The sequence below is a fragment of the Pteropus medius genome, unplaced genomic scaffold, assembly GCF_902729225.1.
Source record: "Pteropus medius unplaced genomic scaffold, Ma_sr-lr_union100, whole genome shotgun sequence".
Lineage (NCBI taxonomy): Eukaryota > Metazoa > Chordata > Mammalia > Chiroptera > Pteropodidae > Pteropus > Pteropus medius.
The window spans coordinates 538,377-559,100 of record NW_024341895.1 but is presented as its reverse complement, the minus strand read 5'-3'; the positions used below and the strand labels follow the sequence as shown (position 1 = coordinate 559,100).

At 51.7% G+C, this 20,724-nt stretch overlaps 2 protein-coding genes and 1 pseudogene across 6 annotated transcripts in view; 1 reads left to right on the top strand and 2 right to left on the bottom strand.

The window, feature by feature from the left end:
• CCL25 (C-C motif chemokine ligand 25) overlaps positions 1-12,845 on the top strand; it is a 28,304-nt gene extending 15,459 nt beyond the window's left edge. For 2 of the 5 annotated variants that reach the window (XM_039857891.1, XM_039857900.1), the window contains 7 exons: positions 1,701-1,765; positions 8,647-8,743; positions 9,468-9,574; positions 11,469-11,586; positions 11,677-11,813; positions 12,141-12,260; positions 12,506-12,845. In XM_039857891.1, the coding sequence (XP_039713825.1) occupies positions 8,682-8,743; positions 9,468-9,574; positions 11,469-11,586; positions 11,677-11,813; positions 12,141-12,260; positions 12,506-12,513 (552 nt within the window). In that variant the 5' untranslated portion in view covers positions 1,701-1,765; positions 8,647-8,681 and the 3' untranslated portion in view covers positions 12,514-12,845. Of the gene's footprint in view, positions 1-1,700; positions 1,766-4,540; positions 8,744-9,467; positions 9,575-10,636; positions 11,587-11,676; positions 11,814-12,140; positions 12,261-12,505 lie in introns of those variants that run through there. The other 3 variants (XM_039857884.1, XM_039857896.1, XM_039857875.1) reach the window with 2 other exon arrangements.
• Positions 2,247-2,543, bottom strand: LOC120599336 (cytochrome c, testis-specific-like; annotated as a pseudogene).
• Positions 12,846-14,144: 1,299 nt separating the features above from the next.
• FBN3 (fibrillin 3) overlaps positions 14,145-20,724 on the bottom strand; it is a 52,382-nt gene continuing 45,802 nt past the window's right edge. Inside the window, exons 56-60 of the mRNA XM_039858347.1 lie at positions 19,989-20,117; positions 19,784-19,903; positions 18,359-18,593; positions 17,597-17,744; positions 14,145-15,160 (exon numbers count right to left, since the gene is read on the bottom strand). Of these exons, the coding sequence (XP_039714281.1) occupies positions 14,822-15,160; positions 17,597-17,744; positions 18,359-18,593; positions 19,784-19,903; positions 19,989-20,117 (971 nt within the window). The 3' untranslated portion in view covers positions 14,145-14,821. The remainder of the gene's footprint in view (positions 15,161-17,596; positions 17,745-18,358; positions 18,594-19,783; positions 19,904-19,988; positions 20,118-20,724) is intronic.

The following is a 20,724-nucleotide window of genomic DNA, read 5'->3' as shown; positions in this document are numbered from 1 at the left end:
TTTAAATGTAAATGGATTAAACTCTCTAAATAAAAAAAAAAAAAACAACAGAGACTGATAGAATGGGTAAAAAATGTGACCCAGCTATATGCTGTCTACAAGAGACTAACTTTAGATCCAGAAACACAAAAAGCTTGAAAATGAAAGAATGAGAAAAGGTATTCCAAGCAAATAGTAAAGTAACCAAAAGAGAGCTAGAATAGCTATACAAATATCAGACGAGATAGATTTTAAGTCGAAAATTGTTAGAAGAAACAATGAAAGGCATTATCTACTGATAAAAGAAAAGGGTCATTCCACCAAGAGGATACATTCATTATAAATGTATATTTACCAAACTACGTGGCCCCAAAATATGTGAATCAAACATTGGCAGAATTGAAGGGAGAAACAGACAATTCTACAATAATAGTTGGAGACTTAAATACTCCACTTTCAATAATGATTGTAACTCAACCTAATATGTAAAACACTTCACCCAACAACAGCAGAATACACATTTTTCTCAAGTGCACATAATACATTCTCCAGTATAGACCATAAGTTAGGCCACAAAACAAGTCTCAATAAATGTGAAAAGTTTGAAAGCATACAAAGTATTTTTTCTGACCACAATGGAATGAAGGTAGAAATCAATGACAGAGGGAAAACTGGAAGATAACATACTCTTAACCAATGAGTCAAAGAAGAAATCACAAGAGACATTTAAAAATACTTTGAGATAAAAGAAAATGAAAACACAATATACCAAAATCTATGGGATGCAGGAAAAGCAGTGCTCAGAGAGAAATATAGCTTTTAAGTGCTGCATTAAAAAAGAAGAAAGATCTTCAATAGATAACCTAACTTTATACCTTAAGGAACTAGAAAAAGAATAAGCTAAACCCAAAGCTAGCAGAAAGAGGGAAATAATAAAGATTATAGTGGAATAGTAGAACAGAGAATAGAAAAGCAATAGAATCAACAAAACCAACAGTTGGTTCTTTGAAAAGATCAACAAAATTGACAAACCTTTATCTAGACTAAGAAAAAACATAACTAAAATCAGAAATGAAAGTGGGGACATAACAACTGACTTTATAGAAATACGAAGGGTTATAAGTAACTATGAACAATTGTGTGCCAACGATTTAGATAACCTAGATGAAATCGACAAATTCATAGAAACAAACTACCAAAACCGATTCAAGAAGAAATAGAGAATTTGACCATTTCTATGGGACTCTACTTTTCCCTCTAAGCAGGTGGTTTTCAAACTCTTTTCGGAGGCCTATGAGTTTCCACATATCTGGGGTGGATGGGGGTGAGGTGGGGCTGCTCTGAGGCCCCCAACTCCTGGTTGAAACACACAGTTCTATTTACAGTTGATCCTTGAATTATGTGGGTTCACTTACATGTGGATTTTGTTCAATAAATATACAGTTGGCTCTCCATATCCCTGGGTTTCACAACCACAGATTCAACCAACCATGCACCAAAAACAGTATTTTTAAGCCACGGTTGGGAATCCATGGATGCACTCTTCTACATCATCTGAAATCAGAGACTTGAGCATGTGTGGATTTTGAGTCCTGAAACCAATCTCCTGTGGATACTGGGGGAGAACTTTAGTTAAATTCTTGAGGAATCAAAGTTATATGCAGGGTTTTTTTATGGTATAAATGTTTATTAACATGGAACATGTTTTTTCTTCTTACTAGGTTTGATTTTATGTCACCCATGGTCAACAATTTGCTTTTTCTCCTGCTCCAATAGTATTCCTAAGGTAAGACCAAATATTGACTTAATTTTCCCTACTTTTTTTCTTAAGTATTATTTATAATAAAAGGCAAACACATAGCCAAACATGGGTTAACAAAAACTAATGTCTGCTATACTTACATTTAAATTACAGAGAAATAAGTATGTGGATGCTATCTTCATTTGCAAAGCCTTATAAAATATTTTGCAAATATTTTGCAAATGTAGAGACTACTGAAACACAATAGATTTCAGTTTCCTTCCCTCTCCTCCTCCATCCTGACTTTATCACATCGTCAGGGAGCAGATGAAAATAAATTCAGACTCTGAAGAGTATTTGATCAGTAGATTACACACAATCAAAAATACCAACTTTTATTTTAAAATGTTAAACTTACTACAAGCTGATCAAGAAAGATCAAATACGACTTTAGTAAACATGCAATATTTGAAATTGGAAAATTTTGGCTTATAACTAATATATCTTTTTAAGTTGCAAGAACATTTCATAGAGATGTTGCCCGTTTCAACTATTGAATGTGATCTCTCTCACTCTTCTTTTGAAAACCAGCAAAGATCATTTTAGTTTCAGGGATATATTTCTTTGCATTCCATCAGAGGTTTCTCTTCCCAGATAACAGAGTAAGAAAATCAGAATAAGAACATCCTGGTGCTTGCCCTGTTTTGTGGCAAAAAGGCCCCAGAGATTTGGACCAGTCTTGTGTTTTCTACCTTTTCTCACCGTGTGGCACTGAGCACATTTTTTGAATAAAGACCGTCTTGCCTGCTTCATCATCTCCCATTTTGTACAGAGGGCCAGCGCCCCCGCCCTCCACCTCTCCAGGGAACCCTGAGCAGTCACGGGGTGGGGGGAGTGGGGGGGCCACTGTTGGGCCAGAGCCCACACCCCAATTTTAAGGTAGTCTGACAGCAGAGCCTCAAAGACCTACACCCCAGCTAGGCCTGTGTTTCCTATCTATACGCAGATTTTTTATTGCACTTGCGTGGAGTGGGGGGTTGGCGTCCCAACCCCCCCACCACACACACACATGCACCCTTGTTCACAGGTCAACTGTATTTTCGTTTGTTTTCTCTTGGGAGTGACAGATTCTGTTCAGAACATCTTAAAGAGTAGAACTCCTCCCCCCAGACTTGATAACCCTGTGAAGAAATATCTGGCAAGGTGAAGGCGTCAGGGCTCAGGGGCTGAGTGAGGGGCAGTGCTGGACTGGGAACTGCTGTCAGAGAGGACACGCCCGACCGTGGTGGCCAGAGGGAGCTGCGGGTTCTGACAAAGTATGGGAGGAAAAGGGCTGGTCCTAATGCAGGGAGGAGGCAAGAGAACTAATGTGTAAATCAAGCCGTATTCAGAGACTGCGGTACGCTGATCAGCCCGGCAGCCAGACCCCGAGGACACCTGCAGAAGGACGATTTCTGCTGGGACTACTGACAACCCATTTCCCCGCACCCTGAAGGGAAAACAGGAAAAGTTTTTAAGTGGCGCCCTACACAAAATAAAATCATTCATTCCCTATGGCTAAAACCATGGGGAACCTATGGATCACAGGCTGGGAACTGCCAGCAGGCCTTTCACACTACATATTCTTACCTTTTCACGCTAAATACTCTTCCCCTTCCCCTTCTTCCTCACTATACATCAATATCAGAGGAAATGGGTAAACAAAGTCTTTAAACTATAACTCACAGGAACTAAAGAATGATATAATAACTGAATTCCCTGAACATTCAGTGTCCCTCTCTCTGTCTCTCTCACTCTCTGCCTCTGAGAGGAGACCACGCTCTGTGGCACGTCACCTCTTCTCTAATAAACTCTCCTTTTGACTCTAGCTTTGGTGTGTGTTTGGATGCTTTCTTACTCTCCGCCAAGAACCCTCTTCTCTCTCAGTGCAGGACTTGAGTCTCGCCCCATTCGGACAAATTTGCCCTGTCCTGAAGGGGTGGCCCTGGACCCCATTTGATTGGCTGTTGAGGGCCTCCTGTAATTCCATATTAATATTTGGTCTGCTTTTCCTATTGTGCAAAAAAGGTCATTGGTATTCTGATAGGAATTGTATTGAATGTATAGATCACTTTGGGGAGCACTGCCATCTTAAGAATATTAAGTCTTCCAATCTGTGCCTCTCTTGAATTTCAGCAATGTTTTGTAGTTTTTTAGTCTATACATTTTACATTTCTTAGTAAAATTTATTCCTATTTATTTTTTTATGCCATTATAAATGGAATTGTTTTTAAATTTCCTTTTCAAATTGCTCATTGCTATTGTATGGAAATGCAACTAATTTTTGCGTGTTTGTCTTGTATAGTGGAACTTTGCTGACTTTCGTAGTTTTGATGGTTGTGTGTGTGTGGTTTTAGTATCAAGGTTATGCTGACCTTATAGAAAAGGTGAGCAAGGATGTGTTCCCTCCTCTTCTCTCTCTCTCTTTTTTTTTTATTGGAAGAGTTTGAGAAGAATTTGCATTAATTTTTCTTTAAATGTTTGGTTGAATTCACTGGTGAAGCCATCTTGTCCACGACTTTTCTTTGTTGGGAGGCTTTTGATTACTGCTTCAATCTCCTTATGTATCATAGGTCTTTTCAGGTTTTCTATTTCTTCTCCAGTCAGTTTTGGTAGTTTGTTTCTAGCAATTTGCCAATATCATTTCGGTTATCTAATTCGTTGGCGTAAAATTATTCATAGTATTCTCCTATAATCCTTTTTATTTATTTCTGTACGGTCAGTAGTTATGTTCCCATTTTCATTTCTGATTTTAGATATTTGTTTTTTTCTCTTTTCTAGGTCCCTGTTTTATGTCATTTCAGCATTCATCAGTTGCTATTGTAACCTCTTTGTTAGAAAAACAAAAATGAAAAGTCTCCATGGCAGTAGGGACTATATGTTTTGTTACTGTTGTAACTACTCAACCTGGCACATAATAGACCTCAGTAAATATTTCCAGAATTATTTCTTGCTGGTAGAGGGCATGAAAGGACTGGGAAAGGGGCTTCCTCACAGCCCTCAGGGGAAGACAGGCTGTTAACTGTTGAGCCTTCTTTCACCTGGGCTCATGGCCCCCCAGTGCATCTTCCCCGTGACCTCTGCAGAGCTCCAGCGCAGACCTGACTGCTACCCTCACCTGGCTAAATCCCTCAGCAGCTCCCCAGTGCCCTCTCGATGAAGGTCACCCTTCTTGGCTTAACATGTGAGACCCTGAATAGCCTGTCCCCTCCCACCTTATCTTCTGTTACCCAGCCCCATCCCCATCTTCTGTCCTAGCCATCCTGCACTTGGCAGGTCCCTCTGACATCCTGCTCTGGTCTGGCCTCTGACTAACACCTGTTTGTCCTTCGGGTCTCCATTCAGCGGTTGTTCCCTCTGGAGGCCTGGTGGGGTGCCCTCTGCACCCCCATAGCCTGCGTGTGGACGTTCCTCTAGAATGCTGACCGAGCAGCCTTGCAGCATCCTGTGAATGTCCCCCACTGGCTTCGAACCCCACATGGGGAGTGGTGCATCTCTTATCTGTCCTCTGTCTCTGGCTCTGCACTCATCACTTGGCACCTGTTTTAAAATGTAGATTTTTATTATTATGCAGGTCTGGTGAGGTTAACAGATCAGGAGAGGATTGCCATTAAAAAGACACTCTGTTACTCACAGATCTCAAGGAGGGGGCCTGCAAGCCAGCAGAACTACATGGGGCAGCACCGGGGCAGTCAGGGGGCAGTCACGAGGCAGAGGAAGGGGGCGGAGGACCAGGCAAGAGCCTTTATTGTGGTTTCCCTAGGAAGGAGTGAGCAGGGCAGCATAAACGGGTTCGAGATCGGCTGGTTTGAATAATTTGAACATGCTCTAAGGCTTAGGGGCTGGCCCTGGTCGAGTGGCACCTGGCCCTGGGGTGATTGCGGCACAGGAACAATGCCTCCTGGAATGTGAGAGTCTTAACAGGGATGGGGGGCTGTGGAAGGGGTTGGGGGTATGGTTTTGGATTAGCTGTTTTGCATACGAAAGGTGCACACAAGCAACTCATTTACTATCTCTAGGAACTGGCTAGCCCTGGAAGGGGCAGGCCCTCCAGGTCCCGCAAGGTCCCAACTGTCAAAATATCAGAATGAAAAAGACATGCTTGGAGCACCGAGAGTTTTTAGGGCCGTGAAATATGATGATCAATACATGTCAATATACAGTTATCCAAACCCACAGAATGTACAGCACCAGGAGTGAACCCTAATGTAAACTACGGACTCTAGGCAATGATGACATGTCAGTGTAGGTTCACTGATGGTAACATATACTGTCTGGTGGGGACGCTGATTGTGGGGGAGGCTGTGCATGTGTAGCACGTGACGTATATGGGAATTCTCCGTACCACCTCCTCAGTTTTGCTGGGAAAATTAAACTGCTCTTAAGAAACAGTTTCGAAAAATATAAAAAAGAAACAACAAAAAATTATGAGTTGACCATCATCTACGGCTAGAACTGCACTGTCCGATAAGGTAGACAGCAGCCACACGTGGCTATTCAGCACTTGAAGTGTACTGCAGGCATACGATAAGCCACGTTTTGAAGACTTACTATGCCAAAAAGGAAAACATCTCATTAGTCATTTTCATTTTGATTACATGTTGAAATGATAATATGTTGTTAGATAGGGTTGAATAAAAGACATTAAAAAATTTTTTAAAGACATTTTTAATACAGCACTCCATAGTACATGTGGAACCTAAGCTTGGAATCTGGACTCTGCTCACTTGGTTAAGCAACTTAACCCCTCTGGGCCTCAGCTGATGGTTTTTTCCCCTTATAAAATAGGGATAAATATTAAACCCCTAGGTTTATGATTACTTCAAGCCACTCTTTTTAAAGGAGTTCCGCCGATCCCCAGCACCTCCCTATCACTCGGGATTTATAGCAATGATCCTAAACTCACAATATCTTGCTTCATTTTTTGCTGCTTGTCTTATCTGCTCTGCACTGGGACCATCTATCTGTCTCTTTCACTGCTTGTCCTGGCACCCAGCCCAGTGCCTAGCATACAGAAAGTACTCGCTTAAGTGCTGAATGAATGAGATAACAAGTGGCCTCCACACAGGTATCCACTGAGGATCAGTGACATCTTTGTCATATTCATGGCGGGGACACATCTGCTTCCTTACTGCCATTACCTCAGGGCTGGTATCTGAGGCACTCAGAAAACCCGTGTGGGAGGGGTGAACGGAGCTCGGCAGCTTTGAAGATGTCCTTGGGACCCTTTGGGATATTCTCTTCATGGCACACCAGCCACCTTCATCACTTCGTGCCTGCCCCAGCCCCAGCCTGGCAGGGCTGGTGTCAGGCAGTCCCCTCTGCAGCTGGGGGCAGTTCAGCTGGCCTGGTCCTCACACATCTGGTAAGAGCAAAAGCACAAGGGCTGAGGCCAAGGCCATGACCAGTGCCAGTAGCCCGAGTCCCACCGTGGCCATCATTGCAGTTGCCCCCTGGAACACAGTCTAGTGAGGGAAGCGCCTCAAAGCCGGCCTTGGAGGAGGGAGCAGGGCCAACCACACTGGGAACATAGCAAAAGGGGCCACACAGAGACAGTCTATAATCCAAGTTTCTGAAAGTCAAGACATAGGCCGGCAAGGCATCCTGGAAAATTCCTTCCCAGAACTCACCGCCCACCCTGCTCTGCAGAAGGGCCACCAACTAGAGGTGCCTTCTGCAGGCCCTGGGTTATGGTCAGTCTCTCCAGCTCAGCTCCAGGCTGGAGACCACCCAACGGCCACCATTGTCAGAGCTAGTGACCAGGAAGCAGGAAGCTTTTGACCCCCCAGCTGTGCTCATTCCACACATGATGAAAAGAGGGGCCCCTGCTGGAAGCAGTTTATCCTTAATGTCTCCAGCAGTTGTAGGAACGGAAGAGGCCTCCCCTCTCCCAGTTCAGCCCGTCCATGAATATGTGGCCCTTCCCACACTCAGCAGCTGCGGTCTTCAGAACTCCGGGGTTTCATTCAGGGCCTGGCCTCCTTGAGCATCTTGTCTCCCGCCGATACCTGGGTTCTGAACTGGTCCAACAGCTCGTAAATCCCTGTCTGCTCTGCTTCCTGGTTCTTCAGCAGCGACCCCCACCCCTCCTGCCCTGCCCCACACTCCCCGTGCCCTATCAAGGTTGTGGGTGGGACAAACCGAGAGGGGCCGGGCGGGGAAGGGGACTCACTCTCCCGGGACCTCGGCCAAGTCTAGGTAGTCAGGGGCAGGCAAGGGCAGTGGGCCGGAGCGGGAAGGCTGGCTCCGGCCGGTCCCGCCGCGTCCCCACGCCCTCAGCCACGCGGAGCCGTGTCCCGGCCCAGCTTCGCCCATCCTGGGGACGGCCACAGCGACCGCCACAGGACTGCTGGACGCCCGAGCCCAGGTGCATCTTAGCGGCTTGGGCAGAGCGAGTCCCATAAGCCCCGCCCCATGTCTAAGCCCCACCCAGAAAGCCCCGCCCCTGGGGCCTGGTACCTTCCGCCAAGTCCCGCCCCGGCGTTAAGCTCCACCCATCTAGTCCTCCCCAACCCTGCCTGCTGCAACCCCTCTGTTCTTGCTTCCAATCAGTCATGCGACCCAGGGAAAGAAGAAACGGCTTCTAGATTATTTGATTCCCGCCGGCGTGGTTACGTGGGGCTACTTGCTTTTCTCCCAAAACCCGAGCATTTCTTTGTTGTAGTGGTTAATAGTTTTATTGAGATTATTCTCAAGATAACGTTCAGAAAAATTCGCATATCATACAGTGCATCCATTGCAAGTGGACTATTCCGCGATGTTTATTTGCAGAGTCGCTCGACCATCACCATAATTTCAGAATCAAAAACACCCTTTTGCTGTCACCCCCTCATTCTCTACCCCTCCCAGCCCATGGCAGCCACTAATTTTATTTTCTGTTTCTACAGATTTGCTTGTTCTAACACTAGGACATTTCTGTGACATGTCACCCCATCTTGTGGAGGGAGAGAAAAATGGGATAAAGCCGGGGCCCCAGAAGAACAGGTGTTTTGGGAGTGGGGAGTAGAGGTGAAGGCTCTTCCTGGGGCTCTAGGCAGCCCGAGGCCTGTCCACAGGAAGCCACCCAGTGTGCGGAGGAGAGGGAATGGGAGGAGGAGAAAGGGCTCTTCAGGGAGAAAGGGTGCTGGCTGAGAGGCCTGGGATGGGGGAGGAAGGGGGGGGTCACAGGGCAGCCAGCTTTCAAGTGGCCTGGGCTGACCATCCGCATCTATCTGTCAACCTCTCATGGAGAGGGAGCCAAACCTCTGTTCTGCATCTGAGTAGTTGATTAAGGGAGTCAGTGTTTCTTGATTTGAGTCCTCTTGTCTCCAGTTACCCCCAACTCGCCTCCAAGTGTACCCTGACCTTGCATAGAGGAGCTAGAAAGAGAAAGGAAAAGAGAGGAGGGCAGGACAGGAGGGAGAAGCCTGGAGGTGGAGTGGTTGAGGAGGTGGGGAGGAGGAAGGTGGGTGGAGGGCAGGTGATAGCAGGGTGGGGCTCTATCTATAAAGGGAAAAAGCCTGCGGGCTGGTGGGCAGGAGAGATTGCTATACGTCCGGAGGCACCAGGGACTCCATAGGCTTTGGTAAGTGTAGCCCCCCCCAGGTGAGACCAACAGCCCGTCCCTCTGGAATGACTTGTCCCCAACCCGTGTCTGTCTGCCACTGGGTGTTCTCAGTGCCTGCCGCTGCTCATTTTGGGTCCTCCCTACCTCCACCTTCCCCGTTAGCTCTCAAGGCTCGCAAGGAGAACCAGCCTGTGCCATGAAATTGTGGCTCCTGGTCTTCCTGGTGGCCTGCTTCGTGGGCACCTGGGTCCCTGCTGTCCACGCTCCAGGTACTGTCTAGGCCATACCTACCCACCTCCCCCAGATTTCTCCTTTCCCCATCCATCCTTCTATGCCTCCCATTTGCCTGTCCCCAGCTCCAGAAGCCTTCCCTGAGTCCATCTCCACCACTGAATTCTCTGACTGGCAGACAGCTCCCCTGCGCCGAGCATGCAGAAACTCCTGGCATCTGTGCAGCTCCTTGGGGCTGCAGGGCCCCCAGCCTCTTTTCTGGAGCCCCCACCACAGTCTGTGACCCGAGTCCTCCCTGCGGGGACTCCAGCTGGCCCAGGGACTGCGGGGAGCAGAGGGTGGCTTCCAGCGGTGGCCTACTACTTACTGCAAGACACACCGCAGTGACCTAACCTAGCAGAGCCCCGGAAGCCAGCAGGAATGGGTCGCCATCCAGGCATCCCCCTACTCGGGCTAACTGGGTAGTCCGGCTGAGAGTCACTACTCAGCCTTTATGGGCGTCAGTTTCCTCATCTGCAAAGTGGGCTTCTGAATTCTCACTACAGCGAGGGGCTGTGAAGATCCGACGGGCTGATGCCTGCAAAACGCTTGGCCCAGTGTCAGGGCCAACGACAGTAAATATTACTGTTATTAATGGGAAATCCCTTCCCTCTTCTCCCTTGATTAGGCACTTGAGGATTTTGGTGACGAAACGCCAGTTCTGGGCATTCAGTGTCTCCCTCAACAGGAGCCCTCCCACTGTGTCCTCCATCCCTGTGGGCTCTGGGGAGGCAGCTGAACCCCAGCAGCAGGTGGAGCAGGGTCGAGGTCTCACCCCATGGCCTCACCCACCTGCCTCACCTGCCCCTCACTAGGTCTGAGGTCCTAGCCTGGCCCCTAGCAGACCTTAGCCTTTGCCCCGGAGGGGCTGGGCTCTCTTCCCATCGTCTGCTATCAGAGGCCCATTCCAGGAGCAGGGCCCAGCCCAGGCCCTTTGATCCCAGGGGTAGAAAGGCCTCCAGTCCCTGGAACTTCCTTCCTAGGACTGCAGCCCAGGGTCCCTCTGACTCTGCTTCCCCTTGCCCTCCCATGCCATTCAATCCCTTCCTATTGACCCCTCCCTCCTCCTCTGTGCTCTACCAGGACTCACACTTAGTCCCTCTAGGAGACAAATCCCAGAGAATCCTTGAGGCCTCTGCCTTGCCTCCTTTATCAATTCATCCTCTGCCTCCAGGCCCTCTGGCACTAGCACCTCCTCTGAGCACCTCCCCTCCAGGTCCCCGTGCTTCCCTTGCCAGCAGAGATCAACTTTCCAGTGTCCCCACCAGGCCATCCCCCATGACAACGCTGGATCCGATTCCCCTCTGTGTTTGTTCAGACACCTGGCACCGAGTAGGAACTCTAAATGCTGTTGTTTGACCAACGGGTAAATGAGAAGAGACCTCCTGGTCTCTTGCCAGGTGACTTGGAGTGGTCACTTGGATGGGGACAGAAAGGAGGAGGTACCTGAGATAGACCTAGGCGGGGAAGGGCCAGCCTGGAGCAGGAGCCAGGACACCAGGAGCAGCGGGCCAGGCGCTCATTTTAAGAGGAGGGACCCAGAGGGAGTGGTGGCCTGGGGCCCCTCCTCGGGGAGCTGCACCTGCCTTCCTGGCCCTCTGCCCCGGAGCAGGAGTGGAAATGGCCTTGGTCCCCTATTCATTTTGAGGTCCCGGGCCTTTCCCAGCCAGAGCGTGCAGGCCCTTTCTAACTCCTGCCAGCTGTCCCCATATCAAGGGCTAAAGGTGAGCCTAATGGCTTCCTTATTGCCTGGGCTGTCCCTCAGCCTCCACTGGGCTGTCATGCTATGTTTGCGGTATGTTTACGGCAGTGGCCATGCCTGCACACACAGTGTACATACAGCTCCACAGGCGCACATAGGAAAGGGAGCCTGGGGTGGCCGTGTGATTGCAGGAGTCTTTGAGGACTGCTGCCTGGCCTACCACCCCCACATTAGGCTGACCGTGCTCCGGCGTGCCCAATATTACCTGCGCCAAGATGTCAGCGGGAGCTGTAATCTGCCGGCCGTGATGTGAGTGGGGCCGTGGGAGCTGGGGGGACTCACACGTAACTTTGCTCACTGCTTACACACTAACCTGGCATCCCCACTGCCCACCTGCAGATTCTACTTCCCCCATAGACAGAAGATGGTGTGTGGGAACCCACGGGCCAAGTGGGTGCGAGATGGGATGAAGTTTCTGAATATTCAAAAAAAGGCCCTCCCAAAGCATCATCAAGACACCAGGAGAAACTTCCAAGGTAGGTGAGACCCCAGCCCAGCATCTAGGGTGCCTACCCTCCCTGCTGCGGGACTCTGAGCTTCTCAACCCCCAAGGAGGGGGTTGCAGCCCAGCATACTGACAGCTGCCCCACCCCAAGAAAGCTAGTTGCTGGGGAGTAGGAGACTGAGTGAAAAAAACAACTCTTTTAGTCAAAACACTGAATTGCCAGAGATGGAAAGGTCAAGTAAATGGGAAATTCATCAGCTCAAATGACCAGCCAACAGCTTCAGGCTCGGTTAGATGCAGATACTCAAAGGGTATTGGCTGAGCTCTTATCTATTTCTCTTTCCATGTCTCTTGACAGACTCTCACTCTGGGGTGAAGAAGTTTAGCTCTGGAACCTCCAGGCTACCGCTGTACATGTTTAGAGGTCACACCAGAAACAGCCAGAGGAACACCTCCCACCCAGCAGCAGCCGATCCAGGTAAGGACTCAGATCATGTGACCATCCCTTCACCCATCACCGCTGCTGAGGGATGAGGGCTCATCATGAGCCCAGACTGGGTCAGGGAACTCACCTCCAAGACCAAGGAGGGCTGGCTCTGTGGACAGCCCCACAGACTCACACACGGGAGGGTTGTAGGTGTCACTACCCTGATCCAGCCCCGGGGGGGCTTTGGCTCCACCCCAGTCCCCACCGCCTGCCGTTCTCTCCAATCCCTTCTGCAGGACCTTGAGCCCACACATCTCCTGCATCAACCAGCACAAAATGGGCTGGACCTTTCTCTACCATGAGCGTCACCCTGCAGCCCTGGCTGCCCCAGCCCGTGACCTTCAAGCCAAATCTCATGCCTGACTTTGTGTTGGTTCCCTCCCCGCTGCCCCTTCCTGCTCCTAGCCAGCCCTGGACAATGGGTCTTATAATCGTTGAGATACATCACCCACCTGCAGCCTCTTGCCACCCACCCTAGGCCATGCCTGTGTCTCTCTGGGTCCTTGCAAAGCGCCAGATCATCTAAGGTACCCCTCTCAGCCTGTTTTTAAAAAATAAACCTTCGATGGGTCATCATTCCTGTCTCTGTCACATTTCATTATGGGGTGTGAGTCCCTAGCCTATGCTGAATCCCACGTGATCCCCTCACTCCAGGATCTGTGCTCAGCCCTCACAGGAGACAGCTCTGGGGGGAGGGGTGGTGGTGGCAAGCACTGAAAGTGTTGGCTGCAGATCCAGGTATGTCCAGTTGGTGATCTTGAGCAAACCGCTTACTCTCTTGGCACCTCCTTTCTCATCTGTAAAGCGGGGGCTCTGCCCAGATCACAGGGCCATAGTGAATGGCTAATTAATAGACAGAGAAGCCTCTGCAAGCTCTGATAGGCGCCCAGCAGCTCCCGATAAATCAGGCGAACCAGACCCTGGCCAGGACTAGTGCCCTGGGGCCAGGCACTAGTGACACTCTGCAAGGAAGGCTGGCCACTCTTCCAGGTCCAGGTCATTACCCAGACTTGAGCCACTCAACTGTGTTGTCCTCAGGAAGCCTGTTTCCACCATGACAGAGAACGTTCTGGATGAAAACCAAATGCACCATCGTAAGGACAAGAGGCGGTTTGGGGCCAGGGACCAGACTTGGAAGAACCTGAGTCACATCCAGGCCCCACTACACTATGGGGGTAACCCCAGCCAGATTCCACAAACTCTCTAAGCCTTACTCTTCACCCCTGTAAAATGGGGCGATAACACTGCCTATCTCATACAAGTTTGTGGGGACTAAATACACTCCTGTCTGTGACGTGGACATGCACACGCTGACTACGTTAACGCGATGAGAATCCCGGCCATTCAAACTGGGGAGGTCTAGCCCAACCTGGAGCCAGGCAGATAGCCATCACGGTGGGTGATGGCATGGCTGCCTGACTTTGAACCTGGCTCTGCTACCTGCAAACTGGAGTCATCTTAGTCAAACTGCTTAACCTCTCTGAGCCTTAGTTTTCCAATCTGCAAAATGGGGAAAAAATAGTAGCATCTGTTCCGTGAGGTTGTACTGACAACTGAATGGGTCCATAACTGGAAAATACTTAGACCATTGCCTGGTACGTAGTACGTGGTCTGGAAACGTGAGCCATTTTCATCAGTATCCATGAACCCACTAGGGCTCAGTTTGTGCCAAACTCACAGGTCTGAAGTTGGCAGGGCCTACCTGTACCCTGAGATCCTGTCCCCACCCCTGGGTCCACCCACCTCTCACCTACACTTTCTCTTCAGAGCACAGAGCTGGAGCCCATCCTTCCCACAGCTGCTGCCCTTCTGGGGCCTCTGGTTCCCCGTGTGGTGCTGCTGTGGGCAGTATCTACTTACTTTGAGAGTGTGCCAAGGGGGCAGAGGTAACCCAAAATAACTTTATTGTTTTTCTGCTTCTGATATAAAGCATCCTTGGAACCCTAGCCCAGTTCCCTGGGGGCATGAAAATGGCTGTGTGTCACCAACTCTGGCTGGGGCCCCTTGGGCCCTACTGCTTGGAGGGATGAGCCCCATGCCCAATGCAGCTGCCATCCCATGTCCCACTGACCCTCCGGGGGCTGAGCCTTGGTGCAGTGCAGAAGTTTAAGCCTGAGATTGACCAGATGCAGGGAATCCCAGGGCCCTGCTTGACCCTCGTTTGGAGGTGGAAGGTGCAGGCCGCGGCTTCTAGTTGTCTCCAGGAAAGACTGAGTGTTGGAGAGAGGCTGGGCTCGCCTGAGGTCATAGTGTAGCACGTCATTTTTCCTGAGTTCTGGGTTCCACCTGGTCAGCCATTACCACCAGGGATCGATCCTTCCCAGTTCCAGGATCTTCCACGACTGGAGAGGAGGATGGCATGGGGGCCGGGGGGCCCATCGAGGCCAGGGCTCGTCACCGGGGTCTCCCTGCGGTGTGTAGCGAGCAGATTCATCAGTTTCCCCAAAACTCCATGGAATGAAGCAGGGGTTGGGCGGTGCCCAGGCAGTGAGTCTGGAGAGGAGACTGTGGGAGGGGCCTGAAGCCAGGAGTCGGGCGCAGGCCTTTCCTGGCTACAGCAGCTGCAGCCGCACCTTCAGCCGCAAAGCTAGGACCCCTGGCCCCGGCTGCCCCTCTGGCCAGATGCCCCAGGGCCCTGCCGCGCTCACCACCTCCAGCTGGTAGGTCCCAGGCCCCGGCCTCCGCCACCCCAGCTGCAGGGAGCTGAGGCCGCGGAGGTGATGCATGCGGAAGAAACCCTGCTCGTTGCCACGGGCAATGACATAATGAACACGGCCTCCCAGACTCTCCAGCGCTGGCCGCAGCTCCAGGATGTGCTCGGCCCGGCCCAGGCGCGAGAGGTTCAAGCTCAAGGTCAGCGGGGCCTCTGAGTCTAGGCTGGCCATGCTCACCTGGGGGAGAAAGACCAGGTGGATGATGGTCCGAGGCCAGCAGAACCAGAAGGCGGTGGGTAGGGGGCCATGCAGCCTTGGCCAAGGGGAGAGTTTATCCAATGTCTAAAGCGGAGGAAAGCATGGAACACTCTCTGCCCTTGACTTCTGTCTAGCCCCTCATCTACAAGGACAACGTTATTTATGAGCTATGAACAGGCATGAAAGCAGAGGCTGGTTCCCAGATGGAAAGCAAAGAGGGAAGGTGGCCGGCCACTTTTACATGCTGACTCCTGACCCCTAGCCTCGGCGGAACGGCTTTAGTGAGATCAACTGCCAGTCTGGGCAGAGAGAATTGAGAATTTGCCTTCAGAGCCCCTCTGCACAGGGTGTCGGATGGTGTCGGGCCCCGGAGCCCTAAGGTCAATCAAAGGTGGCCTGGGGTGGCTGGAGTTATGACCAAGGGCCTTGCAGCAGAAGCCAGCCCCAGAGAGGATACTAGACCGGACACAGCGAGGGAAGTACGAGACCCAGTGAGGCCGGAGACTCGAGCTGCCCGCCAGCTTTCCGGTTCCCGGAGGCCCGCTGTGCTTCCTTGAGAGCCCTCTGTGTGCAGATGACAAACCCCTCTTTATCTGAGCTCCTGTGAGTGAGTGTGTTCCTGGTCCTGGCAGCCGGACAGGGCCCTGAGTAAGCCAGCCAGTCTCAATGGCAGGCTAACCCAGGCTGGGTGCTGCATCCAACACCACAGGAGGTTATCTGTTTTCTTTTTTGCTCTGGGCAGTGTTGTTTGTTTCGCCTAATTGACATGCTGATGGAGTGTTTTGCTATTGCATTAAAGTGAAAACGATTCCTTTTCCCATCCCCTCAGTTCTGGAGATTTCAGCCCTTCCCCATTAGGTGTTGCTCAAACATGTGCTCCTACTGACGCCTGCTGGCAGTCTGTGGGTATTGCAGGCAAAGCCACAAAGCCCATCCCAGGAGCCCTGACAACCACCCTACTCACTCCTACTGAGGACCAATGGCTGGCTACACAGCGGCAAAGCTGACAGACACAAGGCCCTACCGTTGTGAAGCTTGCAGAAAATAATGGTAACAATGAGATAATATATACAGCCACCATTTTTCCCAGCAAGAGGGGGAAAAAAACGAGAGAGAAACGGTTCCTGGAACCATTAACCATATTTAGTTAATCTAATATTAAAAGCCCCTCAGACCTAATATTCCTATCCTACTTCTGCCTTCATTTCCCCCATAGCATTTATCATGAATCATATTTTTGCCATGTGTTGTAAAATACAGTGTTTTACTTGTTTCTTTTCTGTCTCTCTGTTAGCATGTCAGCCCTATGGGCACAGGGACTTTCGCTTAGTTCACTGTTGCCCCATCACGGTGCCCAGCGCACAGTAGGTGTTCAGCAAAACCTTCGGAGTGAAGGAGTTTGGTCCCAGATGGGGGTAATGGCTCCTGTGCTCACTGATCTTTTTTGCAACATAAAGTGATGGTGTCAGAGGGTGGTGACTGCAGAGGAGCCCAGGATGCCTGGCCACGAAGACCAAGGCTGCTTACAAAGAAAAGGCCATGCAGTGCAGCTGTGGAATCTCTGCTCTGCCACTTTCAAGTTCGGCAGCTTGAGCATGTGACCTAAGCTCTCTGAGCCTCAGTTTCCCAATCTGTATAATGGGTACGATAGTGGCATCTGCACCTCTCAAGGCTGTTGTAAACACTGAGAGGCCGTGAATGCAGTGTGCATCAAGTAGGTGCTTAATAAATGTTTGGCTTTCAGATCCTTTGGGGGATGGTGACAAGGCTGACTAGCAGTGGCCTTAGGGACAAAACCACCATGTGGCATAATCTGGGGTCTCGGTCATGGCTGGAGAGACCCCAAGGGGCAGAAGGGACAGAGCTACAGGCTGCTCTGCTGTCTCTCAGAGTGCGGGGAGGATCCCCGCAATTTCTAGAGATGAGGTGACAGGACGCCCAAGCATCACAGGTACAGGAAAGAGGTGTAGAGGTGAAGGGTCTAAAGGAGGGTGACGAACGAAGGGGATAAGCTGGCTGCTCTGCACCCCGTTGGTGATAAATTCAGAGGAGCCTGAGGGAGGGCTTTGCCAGCCAAGAGGTGAGGGGTGACAAGTTCCAGGGGCCAGGCAGGGTTGGGAGAGCCAAGCCTTTTCTTCTGCATCCAAGTGCCATGAAAGGGATCATGGGGAGCATCACAGCCCAGCGTGAGTCTGTATAGGAGGTAACTTGATTTGTCACCAGAAGTGAGGTGGAGCGCTGGGAGCCTGTGCTCCCCAGAGAGCTCCGAGGGCTGAGAAAGTGCAGGAAAGCCCAAGCAGGCACCACGACTCAGGGACAAGCTGGGACAGAGTCTGGTGTTCCTACCCTTGGCCGGTTCTCTGCCTGCCCCCACCACTGACAGTACTGCCACACCCAGTGCATCCCCTGCGGCACCTGGCGGTCGCCGTGCATGCTGCGCCGTGGCCGGTCACGAGAGGGGAGGCTGTTGATCTTGCATTCGTAACAGGCTTCAGGCGTGAGCAGCTCCTCGTCTGGGCCGTTCTGGGATCCAGGGCTGAGGCTCAGGCTGGAGACGCAGTGCCTAAGCCAGGACGGGGGGCGAGGGGGGTGGCAGATCTTCAGGGGAAAGACAGTAGGACCTCCCCAGCCACCCTCACATTCCACTGGAGCCATGCTGCCTGTGGCCGCAAGCACTGTTATGCAAATGTGCCGCTGTGGCTTTGCATGCACCTACCGGGGACATGCATTTGTGTGTGCACGTGCATCCTTGGCTTACCTGGGCAGTGGTGTGAGCCTGCATGCATGCAGGAGTGCATGAATGTACCTGAGTGCACCCAAGGTCTGTGCACGTGCAAGCCTGCATGCACGCTGGGATGCGGATGTGTGCGTGTTGAGATAGATGAATGCACGAGGGTGCCCAGGCATGTTGGCACGGTGTGAGCCATGAAACCATTTGTGTGTATAATGGAGAAGTGTGCACCTATCACTGTGGGCATGCAAGCATGCAGGAGTGCCATGAGGACAATTACACCACAGTGGGGTGTGAGCTTATGTGTGCATATGTACGGGTGCTGCTGGGGCTCAGTGCACCATTTTCTGTGCACATGCATGTACATGTGTGTGTGCATGGGCCTGCACATGTGTGTTCACTGCCAGGATAGGAGGGTCTGTGCTCACCCCACTCAAGCCCCTCACCCTTGCCCAGCCCGGAAGTAGCCTCGGGGGCAGCCGCACAGGAAGCCACCGGGAGTGTTGGCACAGCTGTAGCTACAGGGTCCCCCCCGCGCTGCACACTCATCCACATCCTGGCAGCCACCCAAGGTTTGGTCAAAGTCAAAGCCAGAGGGACAGACGCAGTGGAAGCCACCGAGTGTATTGTGGCAGGAGGCACTGCCGCAGGCCGCAGGCGACAGGGCACATTCATTCTCGTCTGAGAGTGGGGAGGGGGAGAGAGACGATGTGGGAGGTGGGGGACCAGCGTTTGCACCCGTACTGCTCCTCCCCCACACTTGGCAACTTTGGCTCCTCTTTCAGAGCCCAAGGCCAATGTCAAAACCTCCATCAATCTCCCATGAGCCCCGCAGCCCTGTAATTCTCCTCCAAAGCATTTCTCTAAACATCCCGGAAATCCTAAATTGTGGGGTGGTCTAAAACAAGGTCTCTCCTCCTTGGCGCTGTTGACATGTGTGACCGGATCCCTGTTGGGGGGCAAGGAAGCGCCGGTCCCGGGCGCCAGGAGCACCCACTGCCCATTGTGACAACTACAAATGTCTCCAAGATACTTCAAAATGTGCCCCAGGGTGCAAAACGGGTCCCAGTTGAGAACCAATGCCTAATCAACCCCCATTTGCCCCATGAGGCTGGACTAGAGGGCAGGGATGGAATCCGGCTCTCGGCTCATGTCTGTCTCTGCAGGGCCTGCTGCCAGGGAGGTCCTGGGGAAACCACGGCCGAAAGAGTGAATAAGCCACAGCGGAGGCGACAGGCTGAGAACGGGGAGCTGGCAGCAGAGGCGACGGTCTGGGTGGTCCCCAGGGGCCACGCGCCACAGGGCAGTGGGGGACAGATGTAGACTGTAGCTGAGGACCCACCACAGGGGCAGGAGGAGGAGCTGGAGAAAAGGCAATGCTGGCGAGGTGGCGGGAGAGTGGGGACGGCCACATCCCAGAGGCCATGAAAGGAGAGAGTGTCCAGAAGGGTCAGGCGGCAGTGCCCAGAGCAAAGGAAGTGAAGAAGCTGAGGGTCAGAGGGGCAGAAGGCTACCCACACAGATCTCCCCCCTCGAAGCAGGAGCCTCTGCAGAGATGTGGCCCGCCTGCCCGCCCGCCGGGCACTGCCACACCCACCGCGGACATCGCTAATCAATCACAACACTCTTCCCCCGCGGTCACAGGCACCACCTCGGAATCTTTCTCAGCGGAGCCCTCCAGGTCACCACTCCCTAAGAAATGGACTTTGCCATGCTGGCTCTGCAGCCCGGACGCCCGGCAGGGGGGAAGAGACTATCTTCCAGACCGGCCCATCTGACCTTTAGTATCCTGCAGGGGGATGGTTCCTAGACACCTGCTCTGGACAGGTTTTGGTGGGGGCTTCGCCTTCTTCCCGGCCCCCACCACTCACCCACACACTGGCTCCACAGGGAGTGTGGCGTGAAACCTTGGGGGCAGCTGCAGCGGTAGCCCCCCAGCTCGTTCTGACAGCCATGCTGGCAACGATGCGGCCCGTCGCATTCATCCACGTCTGCAAGACAGAAGGAGCGAGGGCTCGCCTGGCAGCCTTCAGGACCACCTCCCAAGCCTAGACTCCACGCGAAGCCCGGCTCTACCTTCGCAGCCACGGCCTGAGCTGTCCGGGGCGAAGCCTTGATAGCACTCACAGCTGAAGCTGCCTGGGTTGTTGCGGCAGCGTCCACGGGTGCCACACGGGCCAGGCTGCGCCAGGCACTCGTCGTTATCTGCAGAGGATGGAGAACCAGCAGGGCCACCTTGCCGTTAGGGATTCAGGGCGGGCACCATGACTCTGGGCCTACATCAACTGTGTGGCTTCGGGCGAGTGACTTACCCTCTTTTTGCCTCAATTTCCCCCTCTGTGAAATGAGATCTATAACAGTTCCCACCTCGCCGAATTGCTGTGAATATTTGAGATCACACACATAGAGGACATCATTTGAATCTTACCTGCGCCACCTCAAAGCTGTGTGACCTGAGGCAAATGACTTACCTTCTCTGTGCCTCAGTTTCCTCAGCTGTAGCATGGAGATAATACCCACCTCACTGAGTTTTTGTGAGGACGATATTAATCGAATCATGTAAAGGGCTTAGGACAGTGCATGGCATGGGAATAAAGGGTTAATAAAGCCCCTTCTCCTCTTCCATGGGAAAATGACCCAAGGTAACCGTTGCGCTCTGTCCTTGTGGGATGTCAACCAGTGTTACAGGCTCTGAAAAATTTGTGTGCCTCCCAAAAATGTGTATGTTGAAGCCCTAACTCCCAACGTGATGGTGTTTGGAGATGGGGCCTTTGGGCGATGATTAGGGTTACGTGAGGTCATCGTGGGATTA